A 22,627-nucleotide genomic window follows, 5' to 3' on the forward strand; every position below is an offset into this window, starting at 1 on the left:
GCGGTGCCTGTGGCCGGGGGGTGAAGCCCCACGTGCTGAAACCCCAGGTGCTGGCACAGCTAATAGGGGTTAGAGGTTTTCACCTCATAAAACCCGTGAGGAACATCCTCAGAATCCTGGACCAGCGCAGAGGTCTCGCACAGAGCTGTAGAAAAACCGCCACGCCGAAGCTGAGGCATATTTGGTCCTCTTAAGTGAATACTGCACAATAGATCTGCTAGTCTAGAGCTTAACTAAATACATTGCTTTTAATTTCAGGTTTTCTAAAGCTGGACGGGACTATCGGTGCAGATCCAGGATGGCTGCCAGGTGGCCTGCTGTCTGCTTCTGCTTTGAAGGCAAACAGGTAATTGCTGCAGTGGGTCATTATCAAGCTGATGTATGTCTTTGCTCCAACTAGTTACCACATGCAGAGTTAGGGCTTCAGTTGTTCTGTGTATTTGAGTTGGCCAACAAAATAGCCAGCTCAGGATAGTAACAAAAGTTGATCTTGACAGCTGGGAAAAGTTTCATTTTGCAGAGCCTGGCTTAATTCCATTTGCTACTGCTGCATAGATTGAGAAGTGAAAAACAGCTTTGTGTGACACAAATGAAGGAACATACCTTGAAAGTACCATGATAAAAGAAGTGTTAGGAAGTCAGTTTCTCACCAGAACTTCTAAATTAAAAATACAGATCTCACCATTTTATTAAGACAGTCACTGACAGTTTATAAAAAAAAAAAACCAACAAAACCCCAACATACATAAAAGCTTCAGGCCTCAATAGTGAGGAATCAAAAGAGCATCCCCACCCCCCGTACAGACATTACAATACAAATTTCCATTTGTTTGATTTAAATTGGCTTAATTTTGAAGTGTAGTCCAATAAGACTGAAGACTAGACACTTCAGGTCCTGGACCAGGTAGTAGAACACTCTCAAGCCTTCTGGATCCCTGCAGTGTGCAACAGAAGGAAGGGAGAAAAAAGTTAATTGTATGTTCTAGGAGAGCAGTTTATAGAACTAACCTATTAAACAGCCTACAGGGACTTTTCAGAGGTCCTCATAGAGATTAACGGATTTGTTTCATTCTACACTGATTGATGAAACATTCTGTACTCCAAGTTTGCATGTTTTAAGTCTTAAAAAAAATGTGCATTTTCATAATGAAAGCAAGTAGTAACACCACTTTGTTTTGATTTAAAAAAAACCAATACCCAGTCTTTTCAGCTTCGGTGAAACACAGAAGCACTGGTTCTCCCAGTGTGAGACTGAGAGAACACTGGCATAGACAACCCAATGACAGTTCAGTTCAGACTCTGAGTAAGTCTAACAGGGGTCCCTACAGTAAGGTTAGCTGCTCACAGTTTCAAAATACAGCGTGTAATGCCACAGTATAAAAGCATTTGGTACATTACACTGGAACACAGAGCACTTGTGCCCCCAGGAAATGATCTGCACTTTGAAACAACATAAAATACAAGTACCTAGTAATCAGCAAGTTCTAATATAGGTCATTTCACAAAAACACCAGCAACATAAGAAAGCGGAGGACATACTTGGATTGATTTACATCAATGAGTGAACCGATTTTTGATGTGGTAAAGGAGATGTGCTCATCACCGATTACTATTTCAAGCTCCTGAAAAAGAAAAGATTATATAGAAACTCAAACTATTGTTGTATGGTATTGGTTACAGAAATACTTAAGTACTGAGATGATAGCTTTGCCATTTTTATTGCAAGGGTATCGAACGCAGCAGGCTTGTGAATCACAGTAACTCACAACTAAATTTGCATTTAGGCACCACTCAGGTTTTAAAACACTATTTGTTTGCCTCTTGGCTAAAAACAATACTGGCTTAAAGAAAATCTTCAGTTACGCTTCTAATGAACTAAGATACAAAAATTAAAGCAGCAATTCGAAAAGGCATTGCACACCAACCTGTCGACCCACTCTGTCGGGAGGCGGCCACAGAGCATCATCTTCTTTCGTGATTTCGCTGTCGTCGATGATTCTCTTCAGCTCCTCCATCACGCTCTTATGCACGTAAGCCTACGGACAGCGTTCCGACGTGACCGACCAGCCCCGGGCCCCACCTGGCTCGCTGCCCCGCATACCCTCCCGCACGAACCACCCCCCGGGTCCCGGCAGCCCCCGGCAGCGCCCGGGCCCCACCAGGACCCCGCCGTGCAGGGCCGCCTCCCCCTCACCTCCTTTCGGATCATCACGTCGTTCTTGTAGTTGCTGTTGTTGGCGTAGCGCAGCTTCCCTGCCGAAGACAGGACGGGCGTTAAAGGCCGCCTCGGCAGCGCCAGGCCGTCCCCCGCCGCGGCGGCCCCCGGCCCGGCCCCGCGCTCCCCCCCGGAGCCGTGAGAGCGGCCCCGCCGCCGCCCGGCCCCGCCCCGCCCCTCACCATCGGGCCGGAACTCGAACTCGAGGAACTCGTGGCCGAACTTGCCCTTGTGCCCCACGTAGTAACGGAGGTAGAAGTCGCTCGCCATGGTCCCGCCACCGCCCCGGCAGGCACCGCGGCGGCGCGCGAGAAGCGCGTCACGGCGGGCGGGGCGAAGCGTTCTCCCGCTCCCGGCGGCGGTTGGCGCGCGCCCCCTGGCGGGCCCCGGCGAGCTGCGGGCGGGCCCGTGAGGGGAGGGCGGGGCTCCCGCGCCCTCTGCCCGCACCGGGAGGCGGCTCCGCCGCGGGAGAGGGGCAGGGCCGCAGCCGAGTTCCCTAGCAGCACCAGGCGGTACAAGTGAGGGGCGCCGCGACCCCTCCCGGGGCCGACGTTGGGCAGGCGCATCCCCGAGGCGTGCCCGGGCAGCGACGCCGCGCCGTGTTCTGGTAGTAATGTTTGCAGTGTTTGACAGGAAAAGAGCCAGAGTGGTGCCTGATCTGTCACCTCCCCTCGCCCCGCCGCGGTGGTGGCGGCGGTGGTGGCGACGGCTGGGGCACCGCCGCTGGCCCCCGGGACGGCCGGAGCCCACTCAGGGTCGGTGGGCCTGGCAGGGCCCTCGCCTCAGGCCCGGGCGGCCGCACCGCGTGCTCTGCCCTGGAACCTGTGGCTTTTTTCTAGGCGGAAAATGAAAAGTATTCGCTCATTGCTAATAAAAGCTTCCTTGTACTATTTAGACATAGTAGTAATAAAAGAAAACTGAGGAGCAGATAGCTTTTTATTATGAATTCAGCCATTGGCGTTTCGCATTACTGCATCAGAATCTGAATTGTGCCTCCCTCAGGCGAAGGCGGTGACCCACCCGGTGGTGGTGGGTGCTGTGCCCTGGGCTGGGTGCTGCCCCACGCAGACCCTGCACCCCTCTGCCGCCCTCTCACCGCTCCCGGTTTGCTGAGGTACCCTCAGCACTGGTGGCCTGAGGTCTGAGAGTGATGGGACTGGTGGCAATATCTGCCTTTTTGCTTTTGGGGGGAACTGCAGGGAGAAAGGAAAGAGCCTGAGACATGTCATTTAGTAAAATATTCCCTTCTGAAGGAAAAAAAAAATAGAAATAGGGTGTCTCTTTTGCTGATCACTAGAAGGGGCACCCTTTATTGAAGACACTGAATGAGGGGGGACGTTTTGTACTGCCGTAGCGCTGATGAACTTGATTTGGTTTAGGTGGTGCTGCAGTCACATCCCAGGTGTAGGCAGTTAGTGCAGGGCTAATGAAGCTCGCTCTGCTTTAGAGTTACAGCAGGGTTAATTATGGTAATATTTACTCCTATGAACTGAGTGGAAATAACTGAACTGCTTCCAGGTGTAATCTGTGGAAATCACAGTCTTTGGTATGGTGTGTAATACTCAAATAATCTTTTTGATCTCAGTTAATTGTGCGGAGGAAAGCCCAAGGTGTTTGCATCTGGGCATAATTCATATGTAAACTGACTAAACTAAGCCCCCCATTGATAGGTCAGATTTGGTTGTAGTTTGTTTTTCAGGAGCCCTGTATGTTTTGTGATCTAGTGTCTTCTTCTGACTGTGTAGGAGCTGTGAGCTTTCACTAGGACAGTCAAACCCCCAAAATGTTGGGATTGGTTGTTGATTTAGCGTAGAATATTGCAGTGAGAGGCAGTACAGTAGTTTTCTGGAAAAATCTGAATGTTTAAATCTAGGCACTTATAAATTAAATTTAAATAGCTACTTTGGATATATTTTAGGACTTCATTGGATTAAAATAATGGAGCAAAGAAACTGCAATTTTGTCTGGTTTAACTTAAATTACTATTTGCTTGGACCTAAAGAGACTAGTCACTGGACACACACAAAATAAATAACAATTATAGACTCACCAAGAGTGAGAGAAGAAAATAAAAAGGTAGAGGGAGGTGAAATATTTAAGGCTCACTTTTGAACAGATAATGGACTCTAGTGTCATTCACTGCATGGTAATAAGTCCAGCTCCTTCTCATCTTTCTAGGTTGGACAGCTTATGTTCTTTTCCCAAGGGAACTGGAGAATATTGAAAGACAATGATGAGGAGTCTGGAGAAATCTATTTATAAATAAAGATTAAAAGCTAAATATGCACAATTCAGCTAAATGATGAAGCAGAGCATTTTTACATCGAATCTGGCAGTACTCATTCCATTTGTATTGTGGTTTGATTGTTCTGTATGATGTGGCATATGACATGATGTGTTGTACTGTGTTTACTCAGAGAAAATTTAATCCTTACCTGTAGTTAAAAGTTAATAGAATGACATCTTCAGAGTTCTGCCAGAAATCATTACAAAAGTGAAAACATCTTTTGAGGTTAGAGTTTTTTCTATTAGAAAATAAGATAATGGTTAATTTTGAAGAAAATTCTACAGAAATACCTCAGAAGGTATTAAATTGTTAATGAAACAAGACACAAGTTTGGCAAACTGAAATAACATTAGGTAAAAGATGTTCACTAAAAAGCCCCTCTGAAATACTGTAAAGGGTGTTTAGTTTTTTTAAAAAATTCACTATATGAAGGTTTTAAGAGTATAAATCTTAAAATAAACGTTAAACCACTTTTCTTCTTGCATTTACATTGTGGTTAGGAGTTCTGGAAATATTAGGTCTGGCCGGGTTTGACTGGAAGGTATATTTGATTTCAGAACATACATGAGTTTTTTCTGTTCACAGCTGAGGTGCTAGGAGGCAAAGTGAGAACTGTAATGGAAAGCTGGCCTGCATAAGGAAGTTGGTGTGTGCACTTTGCCTGGATTTATGTCTTAGTTTACTTCAGTTTAGCTCCTCATGGGTAAGTGACTGGCACATGTGAAAGATACATCCTACACTCACTCCTGTTTAACTAAGACGGATGTTACACTAATCCAATTAAATGACTTTCTGTAACCTCATAGAGTCTTCTGGTTTACAGCTTCCTAACAGTCTCATTGGATGCCATATTCCCACTGGAGCAGTTATGGTAAGAAAGACCTCAGCTTCTGTGAATTAAAGATAGTACTCAGCCCGTTCTGCGTATTAGTTCTAAGTATATGCGTAAGAAGAGGATCAGTGTTTTGCAGGAAATGTTGGGAATCCTTTCTTCCTGTTAAAAGTAAATTGGGGTTGCAGTCTCTCACAGCATTTAAGGATCAAACACATGTCTTTTTATTCCGTTTCTTCTTCCTGAGTTTTTCCATGTAAAAAGATCTAATGTGGTTATATTGCCTTATTCTGTTACTGTCTGTCCGCTTACAGGAAGCTGATGTGGTTCATTGCTCTTCTGTCTATCCAGTAAGAAGCACTTTCGGTGCCACTCCATGTACAGTGTGAATCTTTGTTTAAATAGTATTGTCCTTTTGTAGGAAGATTTCTTGAAAGTGATCACTTAATACTGCCCTAATTCTTTAAAACTAACGAGTACAAGCTAGCAAAGCCCTCTCATACAAACAGATGGGAGCTACCACTAGGAAGCCTTGCCAGATGTGGGCTTCTGATGGGAAAGTTTTTCTGGAGTGAGTTCTGTCTAAGTGGGACAAAGTCATGCCTGTGCTGCTGGGCTTAGTAGCTTGGGTTATTGAATCAAAGGTCCTCATATATTTCCCATCACAATAAACCTACCTGTCTATCATTCTGTCACTTATGGCACCTTTCTGGTAAAATTTCTGGGTTTTTCTCCATTCCTCTCACAATTTATCTGGCTATGGATAATATCCAAAGTGTATTAATTAAAGAAAAGCGTGTTCTTTTGGAATCTCAAAGGGCTGGTTATAATTAAAATAGGTGGCTAAAATTTACTGGCTTGTTGGCCGTAGTTTCCTGGGTTTAGGCAGGCCCTTGGTAGTAGCTAATAAATGTGAAAAAGCATTCATTATTTTTCATCTTTGGGCTTGAATATTCACAGTTGCACTCTGCTTTCCTTATGAATTTCCATTCTATAAAATATCTAGAAGTTGGCCCTTCGGTAGAAGAGGCATACTGATACAGAAATAGCTGACCAATTGCTTTCTTAACATTTACGGGAAGTGCAAAGAAATTAAATCATGAGCCTAAAAAAAGAAACACTCGCATTTGTACCAGGTTGAAGGGTGGAACTATTACGCTGCTTATTGTATGAACCTGGTCGTCCAATCTAAAGGTAATACCAACTATAAACTTTGTATGTTCCTCTTAAGTACTGTTGGGTTTGACTTCAAGTTCAGAGGGTATTTTTGTGAGAGAATGACTCCACTGTAATTGTCTAAATTGTTTTATAAAACTTTTTGAGAATATCAGTGCCTAATGCATTGTTGTTTAAATTGCTACATTGGAAGGAATAGAAAATTGGAATATGAGTTATCCTGAGAACCTGCATTTGAATTCATGTGGGAGGTGTCAACTGTCTTTGAGTTCTGTATACTAATTCTAACATATTTTATGATGAATGCATATTATGGGTAAGATAAAAATATTTTTTGCTGTGTATGTATTAGTTTTTTGTTGTCTTAAAATGAACGTCATGTTTGATGGCATTATGGTAGATAGTGTATTGCTGCCACAATGCTGTTTGAGTGATCTTGACACATTTGTAATCAAAAAGCATGCTACACTTGAATGCACTGGCTTAAGGTTGTGTTTGTGAAAGACAGAATGTCTTCCCAATGTGTGGGTTGTAGTTCTTTTCATTCTGTTTAAAAGCATATACAGACACTAATTGTTCTGTCTCTGAAGAAAATATCTATAAATGCAGATTTTTAGCATTATTATTTTATATGATAGAAGGATTGTAATATGATAATATGCATATCATATCTTGATACTGATACTAATTTGTAAAGTTTGGGGTAGTGGTTTTTTTGTTGTTGATGTTTTAAGAAGAGCAATGTTTACATGATTTTCACTTCTGACCTATGGGGAGCAGTTTTTTATGAGACTTGGCAAAATGGGGGAAATCAGATAAACATGCTTTTGAATATTTCTATTTGTTTGGGTTTTTTCTCATGTCAGTAAAAGCTGGCAGAAAGCTCTAATAAGTCAACCTACTTCAGAGCCTAATTTAACTTAGTTTCAAGGTTGCAAGATGTATGAATTGTTTGTATTTTCCTGAAAACCTGTTTATGACATTGAAATAGTTGTAATTCTGCTATGTTTTTCTCTTTGTTAGAAGTGTTGAATATTTTGGAGAATTGGGTGACAGATTTTTTTTCACAGATTCTAGATATGTCAGGTTATTTTCTGATATTTTCTGTCTGTAACTTGTGAAGGTATGTCCTAAACATGAAAAGTTTTATGCAGTTGCTTTTCTTTTTATCTACAGAGGCTTTAATTATTTTTGATTCCTTTATCAAAGAAACTAATTTCACAGCCTAAATTAAGACAATATAATATTTGGACGTTAATAAATTAATAAAATGTTTCTTTAAAATGTATTTGATAGCATTTAATGTGTTCCATGGTGTGGATTTTGATTTTGCATGTAGATCCCTGTTATACCTGTGTTACTTCTTCAGTTACTGGGAAGGGAATTATATCCTAGTTTTGAGGAATGTTAATTTCTGTGCCTCTGCATTGTCTGAAAGATAATTAGTATCAAAATATGGCTGAGTCGGCAGTCTGCTGTGGCTGTTCAGAGACAAGACTGAGTTTCTGTGTTAATACTAAGCTATGCATTGTAATAGGCTATTTAAAAAAGACCTCCCACTTTGTATCTTGAAATTGCAATATAGGTAAATTTTATCTACGTGGTTAAAAATACAGCTCTGTAAGAAGTAACATCTACTTGGTTTTGGTGCCAAGTAAAATGACTTTATTGCTCTGTGAGGTAAGGTTTTCCCTGCTGCGCTATGCCACTGTTGCCAGATATTGACTGACAGACGTTCTTTGCAAATGCACATCCTTGTTTACAAGGCAATACTTGATGACTAAGTAAACAAAAATGCAGTGTATTGATGTATGTATTAGAAGAAAAAAAAAATCCTAAACTTAGTGTAGACTCAGATGTGTAAATGAGTGTCTGAAAAGGAGAAAGATTAATGGAAATTAATGGAGAACAGGACTGGAAGGGACTGTCTTAGCTGCCATGTTTGTCCCCCTATCATTAGACAAGATCTGCTGTGTCTCATGTGAATCTCTTAGTGAATTTTAATGAAGATTTTTTATTTTGGTTGATTTTGATTTTCTGCTTTTTCTATGGATTGTTTTTGTGGCAAATGCAAGTTTATAATGTAATTTACTTTCTCATTTGAAAAGTCAGCTCCCATATGAATCTGGTTCTACCCTCTTTGGTTTGGCAATGCTAGAAGCTGGTGTGTACTCTGGTGTATTACAATTGCTAGCCAGGAAGAGTAACAGGGGTGTGGAACAGGTGAATCCACCTCATTATAGTTTTATTTCCACAAATAATTTAAGAAAATAAATACTACTTATTTCAATTGGCTTTTTTCATGGTAGAACTAACTTCATCTTACACAAAATATTATTTTCTCTTATTTAAAAATAGATGTGTGTTAATTCTCACCTCAGAATTTTACAGAGATATTTACGAGGGCTGACATGGAGGGCTGAAGCTTGTATCCAGTGGTTTCTTCTGAGATGCAGAAAGAATCTGGCACATCTTGACTGAAGTTAGCATGTGTGAATTTTCCTCTTAAGTAGTTCCCCCAGATTGTTGGTATTACATAAGAAAAAGGTATCTTACGTCACTGCATGTTTCAAACTTTTCATTTAGAAATTAGCCAAGTGCTGCACTCTGTTCATGTATTTCCGTGGAAGCTGGTGTTGCTTAAAAAAACCTGCCAAACTGTTTGAAGATTCCTCAAGTGGCAGGGAGCAAAATTATTTATTTAACCTTTAGCACATGACCTTCCTATAGGTGCAGGTTATGTCTACAAAAGGGCTGTATGTTTGTGGAGATAATCAAAGGAGTGCTGAACATTTTCCCTCTCTAATTAGAATGTCCCAATTGAAATTAGAATGTGCCACTTGAAAGGACATCTTAGTTGTGTCGAGATGCTCAAGATGATACTTCAGACTGTGCTACTATGCAGCTTTTCCTTGCCACCCATGTGGCCTTGCTTTGTCTTCAGTAAATGAAATGGTTTACCAAATCCAAGTTTTGATCATCTGACAGAGCCTTTTGACACACCAGAATTTCACAAACTTTACAGTAGAGGTGAGAGACCTGGGGCAGTGCATATATAACAGAAACATTTGAATTTTACCTTTACAGACATGCTTATGCCGCTCTGAGTGGACCTTATGCTCTCTGTTATGCTTTGAAAAGAAGCTGAATTGAATTTTATTTCTTCCTAATTTTTTACCTGTTCTTCTGCATACTTTTTAATTGGGTTTGCATTTCATTTTTTCTCATGCTTGTCAGCTCCTCTAAACAGCTCATGTTCTTATAATGTGTTTGATTCTGTTATTTGGTTCTTTACTTTTCCCATATTCTATAAAGAAGGAAACTAGTCTAGCAGGTCTGGAAATCCAAACATAAGGCTTTATTAGCAAGAAGGTAGAGACCTCTGGCATGTCCTGTCTTCTCACAGAAAACTTCCAGGCCTTACTTGTCCCCTGCATGCATTGGATTTTCCAATCTCTACAGCCATTTGAAGATTTATGTCAAAAAAAATACATTGCTTTCCTTTTATGTAGGTAACTGTACCTTTGAGCAGTCTTTGATCTGGTGGATGCAAAGGTACCATCCATTTCCTGTGCAATCCTTATTTGTAAAACCTTTGTATAATTTTCAGGGATCCCTAGCAAGAAGCAGGCAAACCCTCAACTTTCAAGAGAGCCCTTGCAGATACACTTTATGTGCAGGAGATGTGCTGAATTCATTCTGGGTTGCTGTGGCAACCTTTTTCTTCTTTATCCAGAAAAGACTGCTTTATCAGTGAACATACACTTTCACAGTACCCTGTGACTTTTGTTCAGGGTGTTCATGCTCTTAGAAGCAATAGTCAGTTGGGCCCTGAAATTAGCAGTTGCAGGCCCTCCTGTACATCTTTGCTCACTAATGCTCTTTGTCCTTCAGCTGTAAGTATACCAGTATTCCCTCCACATTCTCTATGTTTTTTGCAAAAGACTGACCCTTCCATACTGCATGGGGGCATATAATTTCAGATTCTGTATTTTAAGCACTATTGTTTTATAGCTAGGGGATACAATTCTCAGTCCTGCTGTTCTTCTGTCCACTTTCCCTGATCTCAGAGTTCTTGGTTATCTTTTACAAGAGTCTCCTTTGTTGTATGTAACTGCTCTCTGGCCCCTAGGAGCCATCAGATTGGTTCTGTTTCATGTTACTTACAAATTTTCAGTGAAAAAAAAAAAAGAGGATGGAAACCCAAACCAAGATGAAAATGATGGTACTGACTGTAATAAACTAATCCCCTTCCAGAAGAGAGGGAGTTATTTCTCCGTGTGTAGATCTCATAATAAAGTGATTTGACCCTCTCTCAAAAAATCATTCTTGATTTTCAGTCAAGGTAACTGTGACTAGAAGTCTATCCCATTAAACCATGGAGATGGTGCATAAGCAGTACCTTATTGACAATGGTTCAGCAGAGTGGTAGATGGCAGCTTAATGAATTAATGTATATATTTTTATACATTTCCACATATGCAAGTGCATATGCATGTTTTTTCCTACATAAAATGAAATATCTTGCCCACAGATGGTTCTTGGGATTAAAAGGATTGGAAGTAATAACACATTTTTGTTTTCAATGAATAAACCTATTTTGCAGTTATCCCAGTCGGCAACATCCATCTGTTGAACATTACTTGGGCGCTGCCCCCCACAAGAGAAAACTTACAGGTGAAAAGATGTTTAGACTGTCATTACATTAATTAATTATCATTAATTTTCATTCTATGTCGGTTTCATGCTGTTTATAAAACAATTTGTGTAGAGAATTCAATAAATGATCAAGACTTCATCTCCTCATAATACCACAGAAAAGGATAATATGAAGGAATATATTTTATGCTTCTGATTCTTAGAGAATAGCATGCAAAATGGTGTCAGTATTAGGTGTAATATCTCAATGTTGGCATAATAGATACAATATCCCATAAACACATCTCACTTTTAACGGTCTTCATTGTACAGGCCATGAACTGACATTGTGTGTTACAGGATCCTGAGGAGATGCAGAGCTGGTTTGGATGGCTGGTCATACCCCAGCCTTCATTGCTTTTGGCCTCTGGGCCCCTTGCCCAAATACCCACTCTGGTTTCAGCACCAGCCTTTGTGGCTTGCTAGCCTGTGGGGTCTTCGACCCAGCTTTGAGGGAGATGTTACAGAGCTTCTTCTACAGAAGCTCCTGTGTTGAGGTTAGGAGAGGTGTGCATATTCTTCCCCTCTATGGTGGCACAAAACTCTGATTTAGGAAGAACAGAAAGGTTTAAGTGCTTGCCCAATCACTTTGCATCCTGCAGTGGAATAAGAAAGGTCAGGCAATAACTTATGCTCTAAAAGAAGACTTCAGTAGAATGGATTTAGTTTATTTAATAGTAAAGAAAAGGTCATGTCTTTTCTTCTTTTATTCTCACATAAATTGATTTTGTAAAGTTGAAGTTATGAAGAACACATAACCATTTGTGTTCTATGGCTTTGTTATTTCGCTACTGGAGAAAAGGTCATCATCTCGGTGGGTACCTTATACTCCATGGTCCATTAAAATGGCATTATTTCTGCTGATGCTGAAGCTCTTTTTTTTCTTGCATTTGTTTTCTCTTTTCTGCTTTTTCCCCCTAACTTCACCTGTCCCAAGTCAACCCAGCTCCAACTGGGTACTTTGTCGTGCAGTCTAGTATATCAGAGGTGCCTGCATGTGATGATACCATTGTTTTATTTGGGTTATAGCAACCTGAATGTCTTGGCTGCGCTAGCCCGATATGCCACTTAGATTCACATAGATGTTTTTCATGTTTTGTTCACTGTGCAAGAGCTCAAAGAGATTTCCACTGTAGTGTCTTTCTTTAGGGGAATGAGTTGCATTATCTATCTCAAAATGAAGTGTCAGTAGAAGGCAGTGACCAAGAATTGGCATTCTTACTTTTTCATTGACCTCTAACTTCTCAATATGAGGTTTCTCCAAGAACTGAAAGCCTTTCTAACAACTCAGTCTATTCCCTCTTTTTTTTTTTTTTTTTAATACTCCCACACACCCCCTGCCGATTTCTACTAGAGCTCTAACTAAGAAAATATGAGGGCATCTCAGGAGTGAAAGCATCTGAGAGGAAGGAACCAGTTTGGGGCTTGCAATTCAGCATGCTGAAAAAAAACAAACCACAAAATTTGGGAACCCCAACCCAAAATCTCACAAACCTTCCATCTCCTCTAACATTCATGTTTCTCTGTATACTCAGAAAATACTACCTGGAATCACAGACCCAAAATACAAAATAAAACTATATTACCATTATTAGTATAATGATGTTCAGTAGGATGACACTTTAGTTCTTATTGAGAAGCTTTTTAATGTAGCATTTATATACTGGAAGAGGATTTGTTGTTATTGTTTTAGAGGCCTTTTTATTGCTTTAGACATAGAGGGGTAATACTAACATCTATAAAAATAATGGCAACAGATAAAGACATTATGCCAGTCTTGAGCAGTTTACAAACTGAATAAACATTAAATCTTTTTTCACCAGAAGGGTGGCTTTTTCTGTTCTTAATGCAAAGTGACTACAATTCCAAGTTCTCTTTAATTTTAGATGTAGTTCAAAGTATGCAAATTGGTGAAAAAACAGTACAATCTAGAGGAAAATTATTTGCATACTGCAGTTGAAGCTGATAGCGTTTCTGCAGTCCTTCCCTTTCCCCTTTCCTTTTTTCTTTTCCCTTCGTTCTCTCTACCTGCCCCCCCCCCCCCCCCCCCCCCCCCCCCCCCCCGCCTCAGTTTATGTACATTTCTGCTTGATTTCTTTACAGGTCTGCAGAGAGGTAAGTATCTATAATCTGCCTCGCAGACCAAGACAGAAAATTAAGTCTTTGATAAAGTAATACCAATTAAAATGTCCAGTGCAGGTTAAAATAAAGTCTTCCTTTCTTTCATTTAATTTTCTCTGTATCTTAGTGGTTATCTTTTGAAGAGGTAGGAGATGGCATATTTTTGCGGACAAAGGAAATGCATACTAGGTGTTCGTGCAGCTGGCTCAATATGAACGTAACTTATAACCCTTATGGTAATCAGAATACTCTGCTAGAACAGAAGGCTGTCAAAGCCTCTGCTGGAATGGGCCATCAGCTGTGGGCAGTACATTCTACAACCAGGGATCTCTGGTGTGTAGCCATGGAAGAAACTGATACAGACCAGCAGTAAAGTCTGTGTATATTACACAGTCTTCTGCTTGTAACTCTATGAATATATTACATCCCCCTCCATGTAGCGTGTCCACTAACCTTTGATCAAGACTGTCTGTTGTAAAAGGTAGTAGTTATATTGTAAGATTACTTAAGAGCTTCATGAAATAGAGAATAATTTATTTGAAGTATCTTTAAAAGCCTATATTTCACTGGGTCTTAACAGTACAGGTTTTGAATTTTTGATAGAAATGCAGCATTTTAGTACTCTGGGGCATTTCACAATTTTTAACCATCATGAAATGTTTCTTAAAGTGATAAAAGGCATTTATACGTATTTTGGCCTTATCATGGCCACTTCCATTTCAGATAAAGCCATGAAACTTCCGAATGTCTTCTGTGCACCTACCTTTAACAGATCTTTTTTCAGCATTGTTAATATACAGTAAATGTATTTTACTGAGAGGTAACATAGTCCTTGAGAATTCATTCTTTATTCAAGGTAGGTGTTACCCCTGCATTCTTGTGAGAATGCTGCAGGTAATCATACACTGACAGGTTTTTTTTTTTAATTATTATTATTCCTCTGGCATACAGGGTTTCTAAATCTCATGCCAAAGAAACTAGAAGACATCCTTGTGTATCCTCTGAATTAAAAAAATAATTCCTAACCAGGTGTTTGAAGGTCTTAGCATGAACAACTTCTTGTTGTCAGAGCTATTGACTTGAATGTTTCATTTCTATGTTGATTCCCACTATAATATCCTTTTTCATTAATGTAGTGTGGTGCTTATAGACACTTTTGTAAGCATCCTTTCTCTGAATCTATCAGAACCAGCATATGGAGCTGATATTGCTAAACTGGAGTATGAACCAATGGCTGGAGAGCATGGTTTGGTCATTAGAGTGAAAGGATTAAATCATAAGACAGCTGTAAGTACAAACAGCGCGTCATCCTTAATAGAGCTCAACAAATCATATGCTGAATATTATATTCTACATTAACCAGGAGCCTGAAATGCTTAGGTTTACATTGCAACTCGTTAACTTATAGTTTTACATGGTTTTAAAGACTACAGAGGGGTAATGGTTTTGCATATAATAAAGAACCATGTGCATTTTTTGCTGAGCACCTCAAAAGCTGTAAGGTTAGTGAGGTATAGGGTTATGGTTTAGGGCGGAGATTTTATGACATGAATTGCAAAAAGAAAGTGTGGAGTAAAGAAGGCTAAGTACAAAGCAATTGGTCTTTGACTCAGACAATGTTTTTTGCATGAAGTAAGAAAGAAAATAAAAGGAAAATGTTTTAAAATACTGAGGCCTGACATGAAATTTGTGATGTAACTCTTCTGCTAAGGAAACAGCATCTTCTTTACAGCCAGCTCATCATTGGCCATTTGTCTGACTTCAGTTTTACTCCAGCAGTCTTTGAGATGATTAAAGAGAAACTAAAAAAAGACTTCAATATGCTCATCAAATCAGAGGTGTTAGCCAAATGAGTGTCAGTGGGGAAAGGCTTAATTTTAGGGTAGTGGTAGAAAAGAAAGCAATCATCTTTGTGCTTCCTGTGTTGTCATAGTAGCATAAAACAGTGGCTTGAGGAGTTGCCTGTCTTTTTATCAGAAATTACCATGCGGTTCTTTGCATAGTTGTCTTGAATGTAGTGAATGCCAGCACCATAATTACGTGTGAGCACAATTTTCAAACTGCCAAATATTTTTGCTGTGTACCAAGTACAAGTACTAGTGATCAGGTGCTAAAGGCTGACGTGAATTCACATATAAAAAGTTATCCTGTGAATTTTTCTCTTTGAGGTGCTTCAGTTTCCTCTGTCAGCAGCACCTGTGTGTATGCACTTTGAGGTTAAAAATCCTTGTGAGGGGATTATCAAATCTTCTGAATAAGTGTCAGCTGGGGTCACTCCCCTCCCAGATCCAGCCCAGTTGTTCTCCATTTCTTTCTAATTGCCACTGGTCTCAGGTCATTCACGTTTCATGCTTTTTCCGTATCAGTTCCTCTCATCCTCTCTGGAAGCAGACTTTGTTTATACTTTGGTTATCATTTAGGTATCATCATTGGTTATAATTTAGTTTTTATTTCCTTTCTTTTAAAAGTTTTGGTGGAGAAGAGATACGTGATGTTTGCTGCTGCAGAGATGGGGGTAAGTAGACAAAACGCGTTGCATAAGACCGGTGTCAGCCAGCAAAACTTCTGCTTGATTTGTAAAGCGTAGCTTCCTGGGGTCAGAGCTTCTCTGAAGCCCTGAAGAGCGAGAGATACCTATGATCTTCAATAGATTAAGGGAAACCATATTGCTAAGTCTCTCTTGAAAAAGCAGTAGCTAGTACTTTATGAATATAATCTGACATTTTACTTGATATTCATTGGATCTGATGACATAAATATTCTGATAGCACTGTGTGTTTATTTTTCTCAAAGGAGAAAATGTTAATCAAAATAATACATGGCTGTAGACTTCTGATCTGCAGGAGCAGCTAGAGGTTATTGCTCTTTGGCCTTGTTTTTGTTATGGAGGTAGAGAGTGCTCTAAAAGGGAGATATTAAATCAATGGTCAGCATAATCTGTAGCCTTCATAGCACTAATAGCCATTAACACTACAAATCATGTTGTCTTCATTAGGATTTTGCCTTGAATCGGCTCACTGAAATGAAAAGGCTTCCATATACCTGCCGGTTAGAAGGTGTTGCTCCAGTGTTGATTGAATTGAGCCTTTTGTAGCCTGTCTGTATAGGCAGCACAGACAGTGTGTGGGTCCCTCAGGAAAGAGGGAGATAACTGTGCATCAAATATATACGTATATGCTAATACCTATTTGTGTTTTGGTTATGGTGTGAGCAGATGTTGGACACTTTGCTGTCTGTCCGCCCTTCAGAAAGCTCCAGTTTGCTCCCCTGGCCCATCCCTGCCCTGTTCAGTTCTGGGTGGTGGATTTGCCAAACTCCCATCTGCTGTGCAAGGTGAAAGCTCTTAACAGATGCCAACTCTGAAGTGACAGCATATTTTAAGTAAGTTGTTCATATTACCTGTAGTAGTTTGCTGTACGGTCACAATTTAAAGCGAGATCCATGCAGAACTGGTCTGCACAGTCACTGTGCAGGGAATGTGAATGGAATGATAGTGATTTTGTCAGCACGGTTCCTGTGCACAAGACTTGCTAAAATCTTTGATGAAATTACTGTTTATATTATTTTGTGCGTGATTATTGTGGATATATATTTGTTGCTTTCCCAAATGCCAGCCACTGCTGTCTTGCTTTTGTCACCTCATCTTTCTTGCTGGTTGATGATTCCCCCCCCCCCCCCCCCCCCCCCCCCCTGCTTCAGTTAATTCAAGATAGGCTTCCCACCCATGCGGTAGATGCCAAATGAGACCATTTGCTTTCTGCTTTGAAAGCACAGTGGGAAAAGAGAAATTGTCAGCTTGTTGTATTGAATGGTGACTTACTGAGCATGTAACGCTGACATCCATCCAGGCTGGATTTATTTGTTTTTGGCTGGAGTGAGTTTAAGAGAACGTGTTCTTATGGCGTTGCTTTTGGTAAATTTGACCATTCCTTGAGTGCTTATTAGTGTGTGTGTAGGCTGCATTTACATATTATGCAGTGTTTGGGACTTGGGAAGATAATGGTTAATGTTTAAATTGGTCATAACTCTGATGATGTGTACTTGTTATAGCTTACTTGCACTTTTATGGTGTAAGTACCTGTGACTGCCCTGGGGTGGTACTTCAAACCATGCATTGTTTCACTTAAGAATTAATGACCAAACATTTTTTTACTATGAATTATAAGTGCATGTGAAGGTTAATCTGTCTTATCCTGTTGCAGAGACATAGATTTACCTGTGTTCATTTCTTCCTAAATCAGTAAGGCTAGGGGAATCTAGGAGGAAGTTTAGTGGGTTTAGTCCATTCTTCCTTGATTTGACCAGGCTTTGTTGCGGGGTCTGAGGCAGTGTGGGTAAGGTAAAACACCTGCTGCTGTGGACAGGAGTACATTTTGACTAAATTCAAGCTATGTTTCAGATGTATATGGGGAAGCCTTGCTTCAGTTTCTTGAAAACCAGGGAAAAGCTTGGGTAAGCTCACTGTGGGGAGCTATAGCTCCCGCTCAGCTGTTTTTTCCTGAACAATTAGCCCCATATACCTTGTGGCTATGGGGAACCTTAACTGTAACGAATTCCTAGGATAGTGTAGCTGAAAGTCTGTCCAGAGTCATGTACTACAAACAAAAGCAACAGCACTGCCAGGTGCTTCTGTCACAGCTTCTCAGTTAACCTGTCTAGGTCTACAGGTGTGCCCACGTCTTGTCTTTGGTTGCATATAAATCAGGCTTGGGGTGCATCCCTATCTGCGTAAATTTGTATTTTTTTATATTCAGGTTCTCTGAATCTAAGCCAGTGATCATACTTTGAATATCATACCTTTCTTACTGTCATTGTTTTTCTGCCTTATATATTGTAGTTATATGACCTTTTGTAAACTGATAACATGACTGAAGAAAAAACCAAAATGTTCTGTATTTAGTGGCTGTCCAGATAAGTTGTGATGCTTAGAACATCACTGTTCATTTGTAGTTATGTCCTGAGCAAAGAGTGAAAGCTAAGGCAAAGGAACAATCTTAACTGTAGTTTGGGATTGTGAGCCAAAGCCCTGTGGTTTTGTCTCTTAGCCTGCAAGAGTATTCATGGTCAGAGTCACTGATGGTTCTGAATGGGTTGTTCTTAAACAGACAACAAAAAAAAAAAAAGGAAGAAACAGAGAGGTTTGGAGAGTTCATGCCTCACCGCACTGGGATGGAGCTCAGTCTACTTAACCCCAAAAGGGCAAAAGGATTTGAGATTTGGCGTTTTCCTGCAAAAAGATCAGTGTTCATAAATGAGTTTGTTGAGGCATCTCACGTGGTTGAAAAACAAACTTATTCTCAGAGTGAACTTGCTCAGCTAGCTGAACTATTTAAAATTTCTTGTTCTTACAGTGCTTGTATTTATGGTACAGTGGTACAGATCTTGGAAGCTCATGTTTATCTGTCAGTTTTGGAAATGAAAATAATTTTACACAGTTCTTTAAAATCTTTGCTGTGCACGCTCAACCATGTTTTGTAATGTTGAGATTGCAAAGACACTGTCTCTTCTATTCCTTTGAGTAAATAATGTTCTTTTTTTCTCAGGTCCATTGCTCTTAAAACTCAGCTGTTCCCCTTTGCTCTGTTAAGATTCTAGTATTGATAATAAAAAGGCCTGTGTGAACAACAAAACCCTCTAAAATACCTATTTTGAAATTATTAACACTGATTATTTCTTTTAAAAAAACCTCTTTGTTAGGCACTGTCAGTCTTAATGTCTGAGCAACTCTGCATATGTCTTTTTGGGTGATGATGCTTCTGTTTTGAAGACTGCTGCTACTTCTTTTGCAGTTTGATAGGACTGTCTTAAAAGTTAAACATCCCAGCCAGAGTTTCTTTCTCATTCAGCTCATAGGGGTATGATTAATAATCCTGTGTGGTCAGAGCAACTCCACTGAATGTTGCCTTTTAAACAAAGCATATTAAGTATTTATTGGAGAAACGTGCTCCAAAAGAACCACAGGAGGCAACTGTGAGGAACAGAAAGGCAGGCACAGGTGTAGATGTGCTACTGTGATCTCAATGGCAGTATGGAGGTAAAAGACTTTTGCTCAGGTGTTGCCTGAAAGAGGTAAACTGTGAAGGTTTTCCTTCTCCTGTAAATGTTAAGGAATAAAGGAAGGAAAGGTGTGTAACTGTCTGGTGTGGCTCTGCATGAAACCAGAGCTGCGCTTGAGGTCCATGAACTGCTTTGTTCATATGGACAATATGTCTGATAAGCTTCAGTTATTGTATTTTTTATAATTTTTCCATGTTCTATAGTAAGGAAGGCAATGGTTAAAAAAGAAAGAAAAGCAAATATGAGAAACTACTAATCTGATAATCAGGAGTGTCATATGGATCAGACTAATTCCACTTGCCCCATCTCCTATCTGATAGTATCTAGTAATGGATACTTAGAAGAATAATTACATCCTAGTGCTTTTTCTGCACCATTAATTATTTTATATATAGATATTGTACATCTTCTCAGTTGTGTCTTTCTGAGTTGAAGCTTTGAAAAATGTAGAATTTTCCACAATTACCCTTATTGACCTTCTCAGTGTCTTTTCTAGCTGTGTTAGGCCTTTTTTCAGATGGAAAGATCAAGGTTGTATGCAAAATTAAAAATATGTATTCACCACAAGTTTCCTCTCCAGTAATAGAGGTCAGACTTTAAATGCAGCACACATTTTGGATATTGCTAATATTATTGGAAATTTACATTAAATTATTTTCATGTAAGTTTTTCATTATTACAGGGAGTCTAAAAGTCAACTTAGCCTTTGTAAGAAAATTCCTGTCATCAAAACGTAGACCTAAACATTACTTCTCATGTACTGTTCATCTTCTCAGCATTACTGCAAGGTGTACTCTTTACTTAGATCTTATTTAGGTCTGTGCCTTATTATCAAAGTACATAGATTCAGGTATTTTTCTTGAATGTTTGGTCATAAGTCTTTCCATTACCCTTTATGTGTAATGGCTTGAATTAAATGAATGTATGTGCTTTCAGCTAAGTCCCAGTGGGGGAATATATGCACGAAGATAAATTACTACAGTTTGAACTAATTAATTCCTGATTGGCGGACTCAGCAGATAAAATCCTGAATAATGTGAAATGTCTTCATTATTTAGCCTCAATTGTACCTGGCCAAGACCTGTAGTTATAAACCTCTCCTCTTTCACCTGACTTGGTTACCTGCATGCAAGGACTGAAGAACTGAACTGGCTGCTCATGGCTTGGGTGGGTGTACGCTACTCTGGGTTAAAAGCTGGCTGAATGACCAAGCCCAAAGAGTGGTAGTACATGGAGTTACACCTGGCTGGCAACGGGTCACAGGTGGTTCCCCCGGGCTCAGTATCGGGTGCAGTTTTATTTAATATCTTTATTGACAATCTGGATGAGGGCATCAAATGCCTTTTCAGTCAGTTTGTAGACAACACCAAGTTCGGCAGGCGTGTGGATCTGCTGGAGGGCAGAAGGCTCTGCAGAGGGATCTGGGCAGGCTGGATCGATGGGCCGAGGCCAGTGGTGTGAGGGTCTGCAAGTCTCAGTGCTGGGTCCTGCACTGGGGTCACACCAGCCCCACCAGTGCTACGGGCTGGGCAGAGCGGCTGGGAAGTTGCCTGGTGGGAAAGGGCCTGGGGGGGCTGGTCAACAGCCGGCTGAATGTGAGCCAGCAGTGTGCCCAGGTGGCCAAGAAGGCCAGTGGTGTCCTGGCTTCTTTCCAAAAGAGCGTGGCCAGCAGATTCAGGGCAGTGACCATCCCCCTGTACTCAGCACTGGTGAGGCTGCACCTTGAATTTTGTTTGGTTTTGGGCCCCTCACAAGAGGGATGTAAAGGGGCTGGAGCGTGTCTAGAAACAGGCAACAGGGCTGGTGAAGGGTCTGGAGCTTCATATTGATTTATGAGGAGCATCTGAGGGCACTGGGAGTGTTTAGCCTGGAGAAAAGGAGGCTCAGGGGGGATCTTCTCGTGCTCTACAGCTCCCTGACAGGAGGCTGTAGGCAGGTGGGGGTCGGTCTCTTCTCCCAGGTAACTAGTGACAGGGCAAGAGGAAATGGCCTCAAGATACGCCAGGGGAAGTTTAGACTGGGTATTAGCAAACATTTCTTTGCCAAAAGGGCTGTCAAACATTGGAACAGGCTGCCCAGGGAAGTGATGGAGTCACCATCCCTGGAAGTGTTTAAATACAAGAGATGCCATGCTTGGGGATGTGGTTTAGTGGTGGACTTAACAATCTCAAAGATCTTCTCCAACCTAAATGATTCTATGATGTGAAGACAAAAAATACTAGTATCGGTTCAGCCTTTGCTTTGCTGTAATCCTGTGTCGGCCACCCGTGTCACCAGGCTAGGGCCCATCGAAGTATTGGGGAGATTTGTTACACTTAGCACGACTTCTGCCTCACTGCTGAGATGGCTGCCTTATGGCTGACCAGGTAACAAAGGTTTCCTTAACAGCGTGGAGGATTTAGCAGGCAGCTGTGGCTAAACCCTTAAGAAAATGTTCTTCCACTGAGGTACACAGTAAAATTTGAATACTGCAAATAATTTGAAAGAGATTATTTTTTTTAAATTGTGTTAATTCTTATTCTGCATGTTGATGCACAGGTTCAGATACAAGTTAGCATACTAACCTCCTGTTAGAGCTAAGAATGTAGCCTCAACTGGTGCTTGTTGGTTTCTTCTGGTAGATGCTACCACTGTGAGTAGCACAGGGAGAGATTACACAGCAATTACTGTCACAGGTGAAACAGACTCAACTCGTGAAAAGTAATTTATTACCAAATCTACATCAGAGAAGGGTGATGAGAAATAAACCCCAACGTTAGAACACCTTTCCCCACTGCTCCTCTCTTCCTGGGCCAGTCCTCACTCCTGGTGTCTCTTCTGCCTCTCCCCCAACAGGGCTGGGATGGGGCTGTGGCCAGTCCATCACCTGCTGTCCCTGCTGCTCCTGCCTTCGATATGTTTCCCCATGGGCTCCGTGGGCTGTGGGGATAGGCTGCCGAGATCTCTCTGCTCCATGCTGGGAGCAGCTCCTGCCCTCCTGCACTGAGCTGGGTGCCTGCAGGGCTGTTCCTCTCCCCAGCTGTAGCTGCTGTTGCGCAGGGTTTTTTCCCCTTATTAAATATATTACCCCAGAGTCACTAAACCCAGTACACAGGGACTTCAGATTATTTACTTAAATGCGTGGCTCTGCATATTTTTGTCCTGTGACTGGGATGACTGGTGTGTGCTGTTCCTCCATCTCATTGCAGATTAGGGTTCAGTCTTGCTCTTTACATGCAAGAGCTCACGGTCCTGTCCCTGG

General features: G+C 41.0%; 1 protein-coding gene and 1 long non-coding RNA gene across 2 annotated transcripts in view; one reads left to right on the forward strand and one right to left on the reverse strand.

The window, feature by feature from the left end:
* The first annotated feature begins 93 nt into the window (after positions 1–93).
* LOC121095637 overlaps positions 94–22,627 on the forward strand; it is a 34,877-nt gene continuing 12,343 nt past the window's right edge. The window contains exons 1-2 of the long non-coding RNA XR_005830162.1: positions 94–346; positions 5,088–5,205. This is a non-coding gene — a long non-coding RNA (uncharacterized LOC121095637). The remainder of the gene's footprint in view (positions 347–5,087; positions 5,206–22,627) is intronic.
* MAGOH (mago homolog, exon junction complex subunit) lies at positions 671–2,534 on the reverse strand. Its single transcript, XM_040610775.1, has 5 exons — positions 2,398–2,534; positions 2,195–2,253; positions 1,926–2,036; positions 1,540–1,622; positions 671–935 (listed from the first exon to the last, which is right to left on the reverse strand). The coding sequence occupies exons 1-5, from the start codon at positions 2,483–2,485 to the stop codon at positions 836–838; spliced, it is 441 nt and encodes a 146-aa protein (XP_040466709.1). The 5' UTR covers positions 2,486–2,534; the 3' UTR covers positions 671–835.

Source organism: Falco naumanni, chromosome 11, assembly GCF_017639655.2.
Source record: "Falco naumanni isolate bFalNau1 chromosome 11, bFalNau1.pat, whole genome shotgun sequence".
NCBI lineage: Eukaryota > Metazoa > Chordata > Aves > Falconiformes > Falconidae > Falco > Falco naumanni.